The sequence below is a fragment of the Aotus nancymaae genome, unplaced genomic scaffold (assembly GCF_030222135.1).
Source record: "Aotus nancymaae isolate 86718 unplaced genomic scaffold, 86718_ANA_hifiasm-v0.15.2.pri h1tg000025l, whole genome shotgun sequence".
Taxonomy (NCBI): domain Eukaryota; kingdom Metazoa; phylum Chordata; class Mammalia; order Primates; family Aotidae; genus Aotus; species Aotus nancymaae.
The window spans coordinates 26,015,343-26,029,811 of NW_026988438.1; the positions used below are offsets into that span (position 1 = coordinate 26,015,343).

A 14,469-nucleotide genomic window follows, 5' to 3' on the forward strand; every position below is an offset into this window, starting at 1 on the left:
CTGTCATAATTGGAATGTATTCTACTTCTTGAATAATTAAGTTACTCAGATCATTTGGGGTTTCTTAATTACTAGAACTCATTAAATTTGAAACCTCCTTTCTCATTTATTTTACAAATAATATTTATTTAAAAACTCATTTCTCAAGAATATGCCTCTTCCCAGTCTGGCCCACGACCCTTTTCAGATTGTTCCTTGAGTATATTTAGCTACAGAAATTAGCAGTTAACGTGATGCTGTTTTCAGCAACAACAAGAAAAATCATAACTTTGGGATTAAAAAGTATAGTTCTTAAGTTCTGTGTACTCTGTTTATTATTAGAAAGGTGAAAAAGAACTCATTTGTATATTTGACATATGTACTTTGTCAAGTACTGCTATCACCCAGGATAAAGTATGTGAATCTTGGTACTATGGACAGGGAAACCATTGAATCGAATATTACATATAAACAAAATCTAATTTAAATACATTTTGTAGGAAATTTCTCTTCAATTCTATATGTAAGGTATGCTGCTAGATACTTCACACTGCGGTGCGTCTTAGGTATGAAGTAAGCATATTTATGTATATTGAGTATATTTTAGTGTATAAAAATGATAACAGAATACAGCATGTTTGTGCATATTTAACTATAAACACATTATTTGCATATATTTATAATTAATCAATTTGGGACCTAAATTGTATCACATTTTGTATTTTCAGATATTCAGAAACTTCCAAAAAGATTTAATTTGATTTCAAGTATTCATGGTTTGATCTCTAATGATATTTTTGCCATGTTTGAAGTAGTTTTAGCTCCCTAAGGGTAATACAGTTTGGGAGTGTTACTACCTGAAAATACTTAAGATTTAACAAGAGAAGTATTTAGTTGATCCATTACATTTCATTTGTTATTTACCCTAAGAGTCAGTAATTTTTAGCAAAGGAAAATCTTATGCCTGTATGACTGCTGTCCAAAATTCTGAAATTGTTATATACTTTGTGGCTCATAGATAAATCAGATATGTCAGATCAGTCCTAAACATTTACATATGGTGATTCGTTTTCAACTTTAAAAAGTCATGTACTCATCTAATTTACTCTGGATAATAGGGCGATACCTTGAAGTCACTGACGATAGAAATGAGCATGTATATGGTATGGGGAAAATTGACCTTGTGCTAAATTGTAGATACTTGAGAATCTTATTATTTAGAAGAATTTTTTGGTACTTGGATTTAAGTCTGTAAGTATTAACTATATACTATGTTATTTTCTCTATTCAGGGTATTCTGGCAATGAAACCACATTTCCTGAAAATAAATGTATCTGAACTTAGTTTATGGGTAAGAATCAATCTATTTTAATGCTTATGTTTCTTCTTCTCTAAAATATATCATTGGTTTATGTTTTACTTTTAAGAAAATAATCTATGTAATGCAGGGGATCCAACAGTTTTATAGTGTATTAGGGATCAATTTTAATGTACCAAATTGCCCTTTTTATGAAACAGGTCAAAGTTAATCTTGGATATGTAGTTAAAGAATTCCAGTTGTATTTATTACTCTTGTTTCATCTGAGAAACAGTGCATGTATAAGAAAGTGTAAAGGGAAACTTACCTGCAGTGGTTGTATAAATCTTCTATAATCTTATATATTAATTTTTATAAGATTATATGATTATATTTTTATGTTTAGTTATTGCCCCTTGATTTTGAGCAACATTCTTGATTTTAAATTGAGATACATGTTTTAGCATTTTTTTTTGTAGGTAGCTATGTGTATTTCATGTATGATTAAAGCATTTATTTTTTTCTTCCTAGCCTATGTCTATGGAATATGAAGCATGAAAGTTTTTTTTGGTTTGTTTTCTTTTTTTAGGTTATTCAAGGATGTTTTTGGTTATTTGGAACTGTCATACTCAAGTACTTGACATCTAAAATTTTTGGTATTACAGATGATGTAAGTGCATTTTTGCTTAAACTTGAAAGACTTGAAAAGAATCAAATAGGCTAAGTATAATTGTTTGAGTTATTCAAGTATCACCAAATGAAATTCTACGATGAAGTCTGTTCACCTATTATTTGATCTATTTAATATACTAGAAAGTAAATGTAATTGTATATAGATTTTTGTTTTCCAAAATTAGTTTCTTGAGACAATCTCTTATTTTATTGGTCCTTCTATATTACTAACATTTTAAATTTTTAAGGCAGGAAACTTCTAGAGATTAAAGATCAAATTTTAAGGTCTATACAGTCATTTTTCTCTAGCTTATTTGTAACTGGTAAAGACACCATCTTCAGAGCCTTAACTGGTGATTATATAGTCTCATTCTTTTTTCTCCCCAGTTTTCAAGTCATTACTTGTAAAAGGCTTTTATAAGTCTTTATAGATAATTTAATCCAAATTAGTCTTATTTAGAGAAGATTTTTATTTGTTTTTGGTATTAGGGCAGGAGGGAAGATAAAATGAAAAGTCTGTCTTATAATTTTAAGGATCTTCCTTGTCCACAATTGCTTTGCCTATTTTATTTTGGCGTTTTAATCAGCACATCCTAAGTCAGGAGGCTAGCAAAGATTTAATTTAAAAAAGAAAGCAGCACAAGAACCAACATGAAAGAAAGAAACTACTTTTTCCCCTTATAATTTATTTTGATTGGTGTTGTTTCTTCTTTCCGAACGAGATAAATGCTATAATTTTGAAACTGGGTTATGTGGAGTTCTAGGACTTTCAGGACTCTTCCCTGAGGGCTCTCTACTCCCCCAGCTCCTAGCCCCTCTTTTACCCAGGACAATTTAACCTTAATCTCTTTCATTTAGGTTTTCTTAAGGACAAGGGTTATTTTGGCTTAAAACATCGAAAACATGTGAGCTATTAAATGGGTGGTCTACAATCTGTGGAAAGGTTTTTAAACTATAAAAGTATAGTTGAAAATGTATTCATTCAGTATGTCCTGTGTGCTTGACAGAGTAGAAGGAAACCTAGAGATTACAAACTGAATAAGATATAGTCTAGTGGAAAATTTGGAAAAGAGGAGCAATTTCTAGCAGTTATAATACAGTGTAATGAAGGCTATGATAAAAAATTAAGTTCAGAGTGCTGCAGGGATACACAAGAGGAGCATCAGGGAAGGATCCTAGAAGTCAGCTATGAAAATGAGAGCTGAAAGGTGGGTGAGTCAGCCAATATGCAGAGCATGAGCAGGAAGGCAAGTGAAATAGCCCTAGTCCTGCGTTTATGGAATCTCTTTTCCTCACTGGGAGAATATGAACCAGTTAAGGTATTAATTCAGGTTAAAGTGATTGTTGTCATTTCTGTCATAGCCTAAAATCATGCCAGGTCCAAAAAAAGGTGCTGTAGACTTCGTTATTTGCAAATTAGAAATAATTTAGTTGTAACTTTAGTATTTCTAGAAATATGTAATGTCAATCAAGGACATCGGCTCATAAATTCTTGATTTTGACATTGGTTAAAGGAAGAGAGTGGCAAGGCTACCCAGCCTTTGATTTCCTGCTGAGTTCTCCACTTTTACTGATAGTACCTCTGAGCAAAGGTTTTTAACTCTCGCCCCAAATCAGATCAGTGTGCTCCAGTAGCAAAGGTCCTTTTTTTTGACCAGCCACACTCCTCCCTGCCCCCTTTGAAAGAACTGTCGCACTAACAGTATAGGGGAGGTGGTGGTGGTGCTGAGGTGGATGGGAGCAACCTAGGTAAAAATGCCACAGACTCCCACTGTTTTTACCTAGACTTTCTGGATTTTTTTTATGAATGAATGCTTCACACATTGTTGCTTCCTTTCGGTCAGTTTCTAGAACCTGATAAGAATTTTTTTTTTTTTTTAATAGTTTTGTCCAATTTTAAAGTTGTTTTGGGGAATGGGAGTTACCAAATTCTTCACTCTGACATATTTGGAAGTCTCCACATTTTTTAATATATGAGTATTGATCTAGCTTGTATCCTGGGATAAACTTCGCCTGCTCAAATGTAGTATTTTTCTATATTGGTGGATTTGGTTAATATTTATAAGGATTTTTGTCTATATTCATGAGGAATATTTGTTGTACTTTTCTTGTAACGGTTTTTTCTGGTTTTGGTTTCAGAGTAATATTGTCTTCTAAAATTATTTGCAAGTTTTCTGTCTCCTGTTTTCACAGAGATTTTTGTGTAGAATTGTGATTACCTCTTCCTTAAATGTTTGGTAGAATTTGGCAATGAAGCCCTCATGGCTTGGAGCATTCTTTGTGGGTAGGTTTTTTACTGCAAATTCAATTTCATTAGGAAGTTCTCCAGTTCATCTGGAGTGAGCTTTCTTTGCAGGTAGGTTTTTTACTACAAATTCAATTTCATTAGGAAGTTCTCCAGTTCATCTGGAGTTTGCCCATTTTATATATGTCATCAAATGGATAATGCTTTTTTAATTTAGTCAGTTAAATTCTTATTGGAATTTTTGTATATGTGCATATATGGAAAATGACCTTTTGTTCTTTTATTGACTTCTCCTTATTTGGATTTGGAATTAATATTGGTCTCCTATTAAGAGGGTTTTTTTTTTTTTTGACGTTCTTTTTTTCTATTTTTTTCTATTTTCTGGCAACTTGTGAAAGTTTTTTTTTTTTTTTTGGAAGTTTAATAATTCATCTATATTAACCGTCTGAGTCTAGGGCTTTTGGGGAGGGAAAATACTTGATTTCTCTTTCAGCTGTTTGAATACTTTGTCTTCTATTCAAGTTTTCTATTTCTTTTTGTGCCAATTTTGGTGTTCTGTGATTTTCCGTAAATGCATCCATTTTACCTAGGTTTTACAATTTATTAGCAAATTGTATAGCATACTCATTTTAATTATGTTGAGTCCATAGTTATTTCTCCCTTTTTCATTTTGCTTTTTGTTTGCATCTTTTATTTTCTTCATTTTACTTGCTCTAGAGGTCTGATTATTGTTTTATCATTTTTAAAGTTATATCTTTTTTAGTCCTCTGGTTTTGTTGTGTTTCTCTTTGTCACCAGTTTCTGTCCTTATTGCTTCTTTTTGTTTCCTCTCATCTCATACCCAAGGGAAAATGCTTAGCTGTGGTTTTCACCTCTCTTATTTTCTGATCAATGCTTTTAAAGCTAAAATTTTCTTACAAGTATGTAGTATTTTATATGTACCTTATAGATTGGCTGTTTGTGACTTTTTTAAAGGTTAAATTTTTTGTTATTTAGTTTCTAATCAAAATAATTTTTAAAGCAATTTCTAGTAATTTTCTAGTTTTATTGCATTTATAATCAGAAATATATATATGGAGTTTATTGTTATATGGTTTGTGAATATTAAAATATTTTACTTGTGTTCAAGGATAATGTGTATTCTCTTTGTGAACTTTATATTTTCTGTGAGCTAATTGATTGTATTCAGCTTTTATGTTAACTTTTGTCAACTTTTTTATTCTAGGAGGCAGTGTTTAACATTTTCAGTGAACACCGTCAACTTTTCTATTTCTTCCTGTAGTTTTTTCAGTTCTTATTCTGTGTGCTTTGAATCTGTGTTTTTAACTGCAGATATGTTGGCAATATGTATAATCTTTTTAATTTTATTAGCATATAATATTATCTCTTTTCATATATTTTTTGCTTGAATTCAGTTTTGTGAGACATTATAATTGCTGACAGGTTTCTTTGTTTCAAACTTACCTGGTGTATCTTCTTCCATTCTTCTATTTTCAACCGCTCAGCATACTTTTAAGTATATCTTTTAGTGACAACATAATACTGGATTTTTTTTCCCTTAAGTCCAGTTTGAGCATCTGTCCCCTAATTAGTGAATTTACACTCTTTACATATATGATAATTGTCATAATACTAGGACTTAGTTTCTTTAATTTTGTTTGAGAGTTGTTTTCTTATGCTGTTTCCTATTGATTTATTAAACTTATTAGCATATATTTCTTCACCCAGCAAGACACAGTATTTTGAAATGCTTTGTCACATACCGACCATTTAGTTCCTGCTCTTTTTTTTTTTTTTTTTTTTTTTTTGAGACGGAGTTTTGTTCTTGTTACCCAGGCTGGAGTGCAATGGCGCGATCTCGGCTCACCGCAACCTCCGCCTCCTGGGTTCAGGCAGTTCTCCTGCCTCAGCCTCCTGAGTAGCTGGGATTACAGGCACGCGCCACCATGCCCAGCTAATTTTTTGTATTTTTAGTAGAGACGGGGTTTCACCATGTTGACCAGGATGGTCTCGATCTCTTGACCTCGTGATCTACCCGCCTCAGCAGTTCCTGCTCTTACCCTGTTCCTTCTGCTTCATATCGATATCATATAGAATTGTAGTCATGGTTTGGCCTAGATATAATTTCTCCTCTTTTCTTTCGTCTTTGCAACATCTTTCTAAATAAAGACTATTAGCTAAGACCATAGAAGAGAGAGCTCATGCATGCCCTCTCTTGCCAAATGTTTGGCAAATTGAACATTTGGTAAACGTTTTATGTCTTCGAGCCCTAGTTTTCTTATTTATAATGTGAAAACAATTCCACATTCCTCATGTGGGTTTTTTTAGGAGGTAAATGTGGAAGTATGAGTGAGAATGCTTGATAACATGTAAATTATTATGCAAGAGTTGATTGTCAGTCAGAAAGTGCCTTTTATTCCAATGCCTACCTATACCCATTTCTACTTCACTCAAGTACTCTTTTTAATCTTCTTTTCAGAATTAGTATTTCCTTTTCTTTACCCCATAGCCCTTTGTCCTTTTATGATTAAGAGAAGTCTGTATGTGTTCCCAAGCCCACAGCTGCTGGTAGGCTCCAGCAAAGGAGATACTGTGTAGCCTGTTTCACCAGGTTTAGCACAGTAAGGTGGGAAAACCCAAGAGAAAAAGCCTTCGGGATGTCGACAAGTGAGGAAGGTAGGGTGTCGTTGGAGCTATCACTTACCAGCAAAAGAAGGGAACTGTCAAGGTAGAGGGATATAGCATTTCCTTCTTTAACAAAAGTAGTCTTGGTAAGAGAACAGTGGGCTCCATAATGTAATGAAAACTCTTTCAGATACTATTGAAATTAAAATATATTATTGCAGTATATGGCTTAATGTAATGGTAATTTTATTTCTTACCAGGCTCATATTGGCAACTTATTAACATCAAAATTCTTCAGTTACAAGGATTTTGATACTTTATTGTATACCTGTGCAGCGGAGTTTGACTTTATGGAAAAAGAGGTAAGATGTGATTTCTAGTTCTGTTTCCTAAGGTTTTGGCCCATACATTTTTCATTAAGGGTGCTCCTCTTACATCAGACTCTCTGTGTGCTGTTATCTCAGTTTGAAGGAAAGGAAAATCTGGCAGCTTAGAGGAAGATATTTCTGTTTACATTAGTGCAGCTCCCTGAAATATATGGCCTTTACTCATTTTGATAATTTAGAAATTACACATTCAGACTAGAAGTGGTTTTCCAGGTGAGTAAACACAAAGGCATTTCAAGTTGCCGTTTTTCAGTGATAGCATTAATTTAGTCATGCTCTCAAACTCTTACATTTTCACTCATTTTGTGGTTATTTAAATAGATATTTGCTTTGTAACATCAAGTCCAAGCTTTTCATTCCAACAGCGTTTTTCTTTCTAAAACTGGTTTCAGATGTTTAGAAGGAAAGCAGAGAGTAGGTTAGTGGATTGTGAGACAGAATCCTGCAATTTTGCTTGATGTTCTTGAACAAGCAACTCTCATTCCTTGTGTTATAGTTTACTAGTTTCTAGTAGCATGCCATAAACAGATATTGCAAAGACAGAATCACATAATGCATAGGAAAATACTTTGATATGTTAAAGAAATATTTAAATAAACAAAATATTAATTTGCAGTACTTTATGAGATGGTTCAGTTCATCCAACAACAAACATGTATATATGTGCCTTTTTTCACACCATCCATGTGGTACTGATTGATTATATTATCAGTGACACATTTTCCCTCAAAGTGGTGTGTGTGTTTGTGTGTGTGTGTATGAAACTGGCCAACAATACTCTATTGACATGTTAGTATCCCTAATGATACCGTGTGTTACCCCAGTGTCCAGAATTCCAAACCAATGGATGGCAGGGCACCACAGAGCAAACTTTTATCTACCAGTCATTCTGAGTTGAGTGTGTCCTGCAGAGGTACTGTTTACTGCAGTGGCCTGTCAGTCTTCATTTATTGTGTTCCAGCAAATGGTTTTGGCACACAATGGCTGACAAAGGTCTATGAGTTATAGTGTTAAAACTGCTGAAACAAATAGAGGAAGCATCTCTTGCAAGACATTGAAATGCATGTTCACAGGAGATCAAGACTCCTTCAAATATTAGAGAATTAGGATGTGGTAGAAGTTCTTTAATGTTATTAAGAACATCATACATACTGCTACAACCTGAGAGTATTAAATGTAAGTTATGTGATGAAAGAAATAATTTATAAGACATAGCATGACTTCAGTTAAATTGAAGAAAATGGCAAAATTGTTTCCAGCATGCCATTCTTCATCACTGTAAGTATCTGAATTCATAGGGACTGTGCTGTAGAGACAGAGTAGAGTGCCAGTTCAGGGAATGTATGTTCCAGTTACGGTACACACATCCAGTGGAGAAAAGGGGAAAATTTAACATGGTATTTCCTAGCATGATATCACACTTTCCTAACATGATATCAACTTTTCATATGACATGAAAAGATGCTTAAGATATATAATGGAGCAAAGAAAATGATAACAGTCTTATTAACCCATAATTAACACACATAAAAGTAAAAAAAGTGTAAAACAGTGGTTTTTTGGGGTGGAGAGATAATTGAGGGGTGCACAGGATTACAATGTGTAGAGCTTTGTTATTAAACTTATTTCTGTATTTTTTTTCTGTTACTAAAGAAAATGGAAAAGTGTGTTTTGTTCTCCTCATAAACATTGATCATTATTTTGTTTGTGCGTGAGAGAGAAAGTGTGTATGTGTTTTAAGGATAATATTTTCATCCCCCACAAAATATACAGGAAAAGCTTATTATATTTAAAGGAGCTTTACTTATGTTAGGTAAATATTAAGTTGGTCTCTCTAATTAGATAAGTAGCATGCAAAAAGTGAACAGTAATCTCTTCAGTCACATTTCACACTTACAGGTGTTTGGGTACTGTATTTTTAATGTTTCAACTCAGTATTTTGGGGAAGTTCATTTCTTTGTAAATGCACCTTCCTTTTTATGATGGCAGTCAATGGGTAGATTGGTGAATGTTCATATTTCTCTAGTTTTAGAAATTCACCTATTTCATTATTTGAAATGAAGTTTTGTTGTTAAAATATTTTCTTCTAACAAAACATCTCTTTGTATTTCAGACTCCACTGAGATACACAAAGACATTATTGCTTCCAGTTGTTCTTGTAGTGTTTATTGCAATTGTTAGAAAGGTATGTCCATCACTTAAGAGGTCTTTCTTATAATAAAATATTTTCTTGTTTTTACATAGTAGTTCCATATACTTGGCCACATATCAATCTGAAACAGTGTTTTGTATGGGTTTACTGTAACATATTCTATGTTTTCTTAGTGATAGTTTTTTATGGACATTTATACATCTTCATTCTATCTGTTAGCATAAAATAGACATAGGAAGTGGATGGCTCAAGTTTTGATAGTCATGTATTTTGGAAGACATGATCAGAGACCATATTGACCCAGATGCAAGTTGCCTGTGTAAATTATTACTGGCTTTTACAAATATTTTTCTAAAATTTTTACTATATACCTTTCTAAGTGATTTGTCCAGTGTGCAGTACCTCCTGGATTGTGTTTATTATTCATCAGAAAGAAAAAAATAGAGTATTTGCAGTGTGTTGATGAACTAGATAAAATGTTTAGGTCCCCAACTTGGCTTTGATAGTAAAATTCTAAGCCCAGATATAAATAAGGTCAAAGAAGACTAACTGTTTAACAAAGAAGAGCAAGTGTGATATTCCTTTTCTTTTTTTCTTTCAAGAATTGTGCATTCACTCTGTGTCTTAAGAGAGTGAATAGAAATTAACCTGTGGTGGAAAAAGAGATTACAGACCTTTAAAGTTTTCTGATCTGTAGCCAGTGATTTCTGTGTTAACACAATTTTGTTTATTTTTAGAATATTCTGAACTATAACATTTGTTCACATTATATATTTGTACTCTGCCTTGTATAGAACATTTTCACATGAGCATTTAAATTGGTTATTTGACAACTCTATGGGGTAGACAAATGTTATCATCCCCATTTTAGCATGCAGAACTGAAAGATCAGAGATGTTGTTAGGTGCCTCACATCATGTCCATTAAAAATGAAGGGAAGAGTGAGACTCCGGCTCTGCACCTTCCTCCATCACTGGTCTACATCTGGCATTCAGCTGTGTACTCCGACAGCACTTTTCATCTCTAGTCAGTTAATAAAGTTAATAATCAGTTCCTGCTGTGCTTTGCACTTTTATATACTTTATGTGGATTTGCACCTAGTGGGTACTCAAAAAATACTAAGCATTGGCCATCCAGAACATATGCAAAAGACAGCAACCTAAGTGGTGCAAGATGATGAAAACTATTAGGTGGGCTGTTCGGTTTAAAGAGGAAAAGATTCAAATGGAAAGCAGATAATTATTTTGAAATATGTTAAAAGCCTGTCCCGTATAAATAAGGTTACACACAATCTGGCTCCTTAGAATTATGGCCAATTCCAGGCAGTAGGACTTTGACCAGAACTGATCTGTACTGATAAGGAAAGTGTTATAGATTCAAGCAGCAGGTGGGTGGTTCTTCCAAAGGCTAGATTACAACCTGTCAGCAGTGTTGTAGAGAATATCCATACTGGAGATAGGATTTTAGATTAGATGACCTCCCTGTTACTGCTAAATATGAAAGCACAGTGACTGTTTTTCAAATGCTTCTAGCTGTAATTATCAACCTCTGAGCCAGCTCTCCAGTTTTCTGTGTGTACAATTAAGGAGAGATATTGCCAACAATGTTGGCATGGTGGCAGCCGCACTGAATGTGAATTTGAAGCCAGAAGATTTGGTTTCAAGACTGCAGTGCTTCTTAGTTGTCTACTTACAGGGAGATTATTTAATCCATCTGAGCCTGTTGCTCATCTACAAAATGAGGATGATATAATCTACCCAACACGGTCGTTGAATATTAGCTTTGATCGAATACTATTCAAATGTAAGATTATGTTGTTGTGATTATTATTTTCTGAGTTATCTCTTATCTTCATACTTATATTTTTCATTAAAAGTTTTACAGTTTAGAAGATAATGTAGTTAAAATATTATTTTCCCCAACACAGCTTTTCTAAAGTGTTTCAAAATCTATTTACAGATTATTAGTGATATGTGGGGTGTCTTAGCTAAACAGCAGACACATGTAAGGTAAGTATGCTATTAAGAATTTTGTTAACCTACTCTGTTCATTTATTAAATAGATATTTACAGTGTATTGATTTTATACTTAAATGTTGTATGCCTAATACTTGATAATTGATGTGTTTATTGTGGTCATTTCCCTTCTTAGCATTTCTCCTTATTTTCTGGCTATGCAGAACACAGCACATCACTTATTCATCCTTCACATGTCATCCAGTACAATCTGACAGTAGCCCTGCACATAATCTACACTCGAAGGGCACAGTTTTGTATTCAGCAGGGAAAGTAAATTATTATGTGAGTGGTTTTGGGACCAGTGGACTGCCTTTTGGGAAATGAGCAGGGAAATATAAAACTGGATTCATACCTCACTTTTTACATAAAATAAATTTCAGATGAAGCAGAGAATTAGGTATAGAAAAAAAAAATGAAACCCCAAAATTAACCCAAAGGGTATGTTTATAATCTTAGAGATGCCTATGTCATGCTTGGTATTTTCCACCATCACACCCTTTATCTTCCTCTTTTACCATTTATCACCTTTGTTCTTAAGTACTGATGTGTCACCTGTATCTCCTGAAGAGACCGATCACTTGTTCAACACTTTATATACAATTCCTGCAAGATTGTAAAGAATAGTAGTTGAATGAGTGAGTATTTATATGACTAATGAACATGAAAAGGTAGTCTTGATCCTCTGATAAAGACATTCGGGTTAAAGTGAAGACCTTTTTACTTATCGTATTTCTAAAAATGAATAATGCATACAATGCTTACAAGGGTGGGAGGTAGTAGATGGGAGGGAAATTTGGCAATACACAGAAAAACATACAGTGGGTCTGTCCTTTAACCCTGAAGTTCCACCAGTGCAAGTGTACCCTCGAGAGATGCTCACAGAAATGCAGAGGTGATGGGGAGAAGTGCCTTTTGTAGTATTGGGTGTAATGTGAGAAATGGAAACATCCAAAATATCTGTCATGATCCAATCAGAATGGAATTTTAGGCCATCTTTATGGAAATAGGTCCATCATGCATTATTGAATTTTAAAAATTGCCTGTGTGTGTGTGTGTATGATGATTATGCTTCTGTTTAAAATTTGGAGATTTTTATATGTTTATGCATAGAAGTGATCTGAAAAGATAAAACCTGTAACTATTAAGAGTGTGGGATTGGAAGGTGAAGTGTGAAAGTAGTTTTAACTTTGCTTTTATTCTTTTGTGGGATTTTTGGGGGGACATGGATTGTCAAATATATGTATCTATATTTTATTTTATAATCTGAATATACACAGCCTTATATTATCCCCTCGCCTCCAAGTATCTGCCAACATAATGGTAAATTATTGCACATACTCCTGAGAGAATTCTTGTTCTCACTTAGAAACAATTTACTGTAACTATGCCCTTGCTTATAGCTGTAACATTTCAGTTGAGGGCCAGTAGGGAAAGAAGAAGGTTCTGGTTTACAATGCCAAAATTTTTCTTCATTTGAGCTGAAATTATTTCTGAAGAGCTCAGAAAGAAGCTACAAAGTTTCAGCTCTAGTATGCAACTCTGGAAGAGGAAGGTGGAACTTTTCACAGAAATAAAGCTGTCCCTTCAAGAATAACTCACCTATAGAAATAATTATAGGAAACCATTGAGCTTCATAGGGTTTTCAATTCAAATAGGATCAGAGCTCTTTTTTGGAAGAGGAGTGGCAAGTTGACATTTTATTTTACATAACTACCAAAGCCAGTGTAAAGAGAAGAGTAGGACATAAATTTTAACTATCAAAGACGTGAATGCCAATATTCTCTTTACTCAAAGACCCAGGAAGTAGGATAGAGGCAGCATGATGTAATAAAAAGTATATTGGCTCTGAAGTCAGTCAAAATATAGTCCTGGCTGCCACTTAGTAGCTCCGTGATTCCCTTTCCTTGTCTGTAAATTGGGGTAATAAATGGTTGGAGGATTAGGGTTAGTGGAATGTACTAAGCATATTAACATTGTAAGAGCTCAAGAAATGGTAACTAATAGTTTTTACTTGGCATGAAAGAAGAATAAAGAAAGAACTGTTTCATCTCCTTCACTAGATCCTTATGTTTCCTGAGTTTGCTAATACATCAGTATTTTTGAGGCCAAATTTTCAAATTAGATTATATGCTACCCAGATTAACAGTTTATTGATACACTTGTTCATTCATTTAAAAAAAAAGTTGAGCTCTAAATGCCAGGCGTTACTCGAGATCTTGGGAACATATCAGTACTTAAAAAAGATGAGATGTGTGTTGTCAACTCACTTTCTGTCTCTGACTCGGACTTCTCCCTTGAACTCAGATTTATACATGTAACCACCTATTTGTCATCTATACTTGGGTGCCTAGTGAGAATCTCAAAGTTCTTTTTCATTCCATGCTTCGCTGGGGTATCACCAGTGAGGGAGCTGGAACATCACAGTGTGCCTTTGTTGTCTCCTAATAAATACCCATGTAGTCAAATAGTCAGGATATAATACAACATTGTCATTCTTCATAATTCTTAAAAGAGTATAGCACCAGTTTTAGCATGTAACTTTTAGTTATTTTGATTTGCCTATATGTGTCCTGAGAGAATGTTATAGAAGTTGTAAAATGCCTATTTGCAAGATGAAAATGCAAACATATAAAGTAAGTGCTTCAATAATGAACTGATAGCAGTATATTTTTTTCTGTTCCAGAAAACACCAGTTTGATCATGGAGAGGTAAAGACTTAATATTACTATAATTTTACTTATCTTAAAGTTGCATGTATTTGGACTTCCCTTTCTGGTTCCAGTTTCTAACTTTGTTGGCAGTTGGCAGTAATCATCTTGAAAATAGCCTGGTATTATGTGTTTTTATGAGAATGCTACGTACATGCAGATTGACTGACCATTCATTTGTTAAAATTAACTAGAAAACCCATTTGTTCTGCTCTGATCATCTTTACGCTAATAGCAGTTGATTTCTGGAGCCCATTTAGACGTACATATGAGGTGTCTTTTGCATGATTGGAAATCACTTTCCTCTCTGCTCACCTTGCTTGAAGCTTCAGAGATGTGATTGGTTACTACTACTCCCATCTCCTAGTGGTCCAGCCTGGTTTTGAG

The 14,469-nt window shown here is 33.8% G+C and overlaps 1 protein-coding gene across 2 annotated transcripts in view; it reads left to right on the forward strand.

Moving 5' to 3' along the window:
- The window catches only part of DPY19L1 (dpy-19 like C-mannosyltransferase 1), a 116,271-nt gene that overhangs the window by 81,977 nt on the left and 19,825 nt on the right, over positions 1 to 14,469 (forward strand). For both annotated transcript variants that reach the window (XM_064380465.1, XM_064380466.1), the window contains exons 12-17: positions 1,271 to 1,330; positions 1,866 to 1,946; positions 7,079 to 7,180; positions 9,318 to 9,389; positions 11,316 to 11,365; positions 14,058 to 14,082. In XM_064380465.1, the coding sequence (XP_064236535.1) occupies positions 1,271 to 1,330; positions 1,866 to 1,946; positions 7,079 to 7,180; positions 9,318 to 9,389; positions 11,316 to 11,365; positions 14,058 to 14,082 (390 nt within the window). The remainder of the gene's footprint in view (positions 1 to 1,270; positions 1,331 to 1,865; positions 1,947 to 7,078; positions 7,181 to 9,317; positions 9,390 to 11,315; positions 11,366 to 14,057; positions 14,083 to 14,469) is intronic.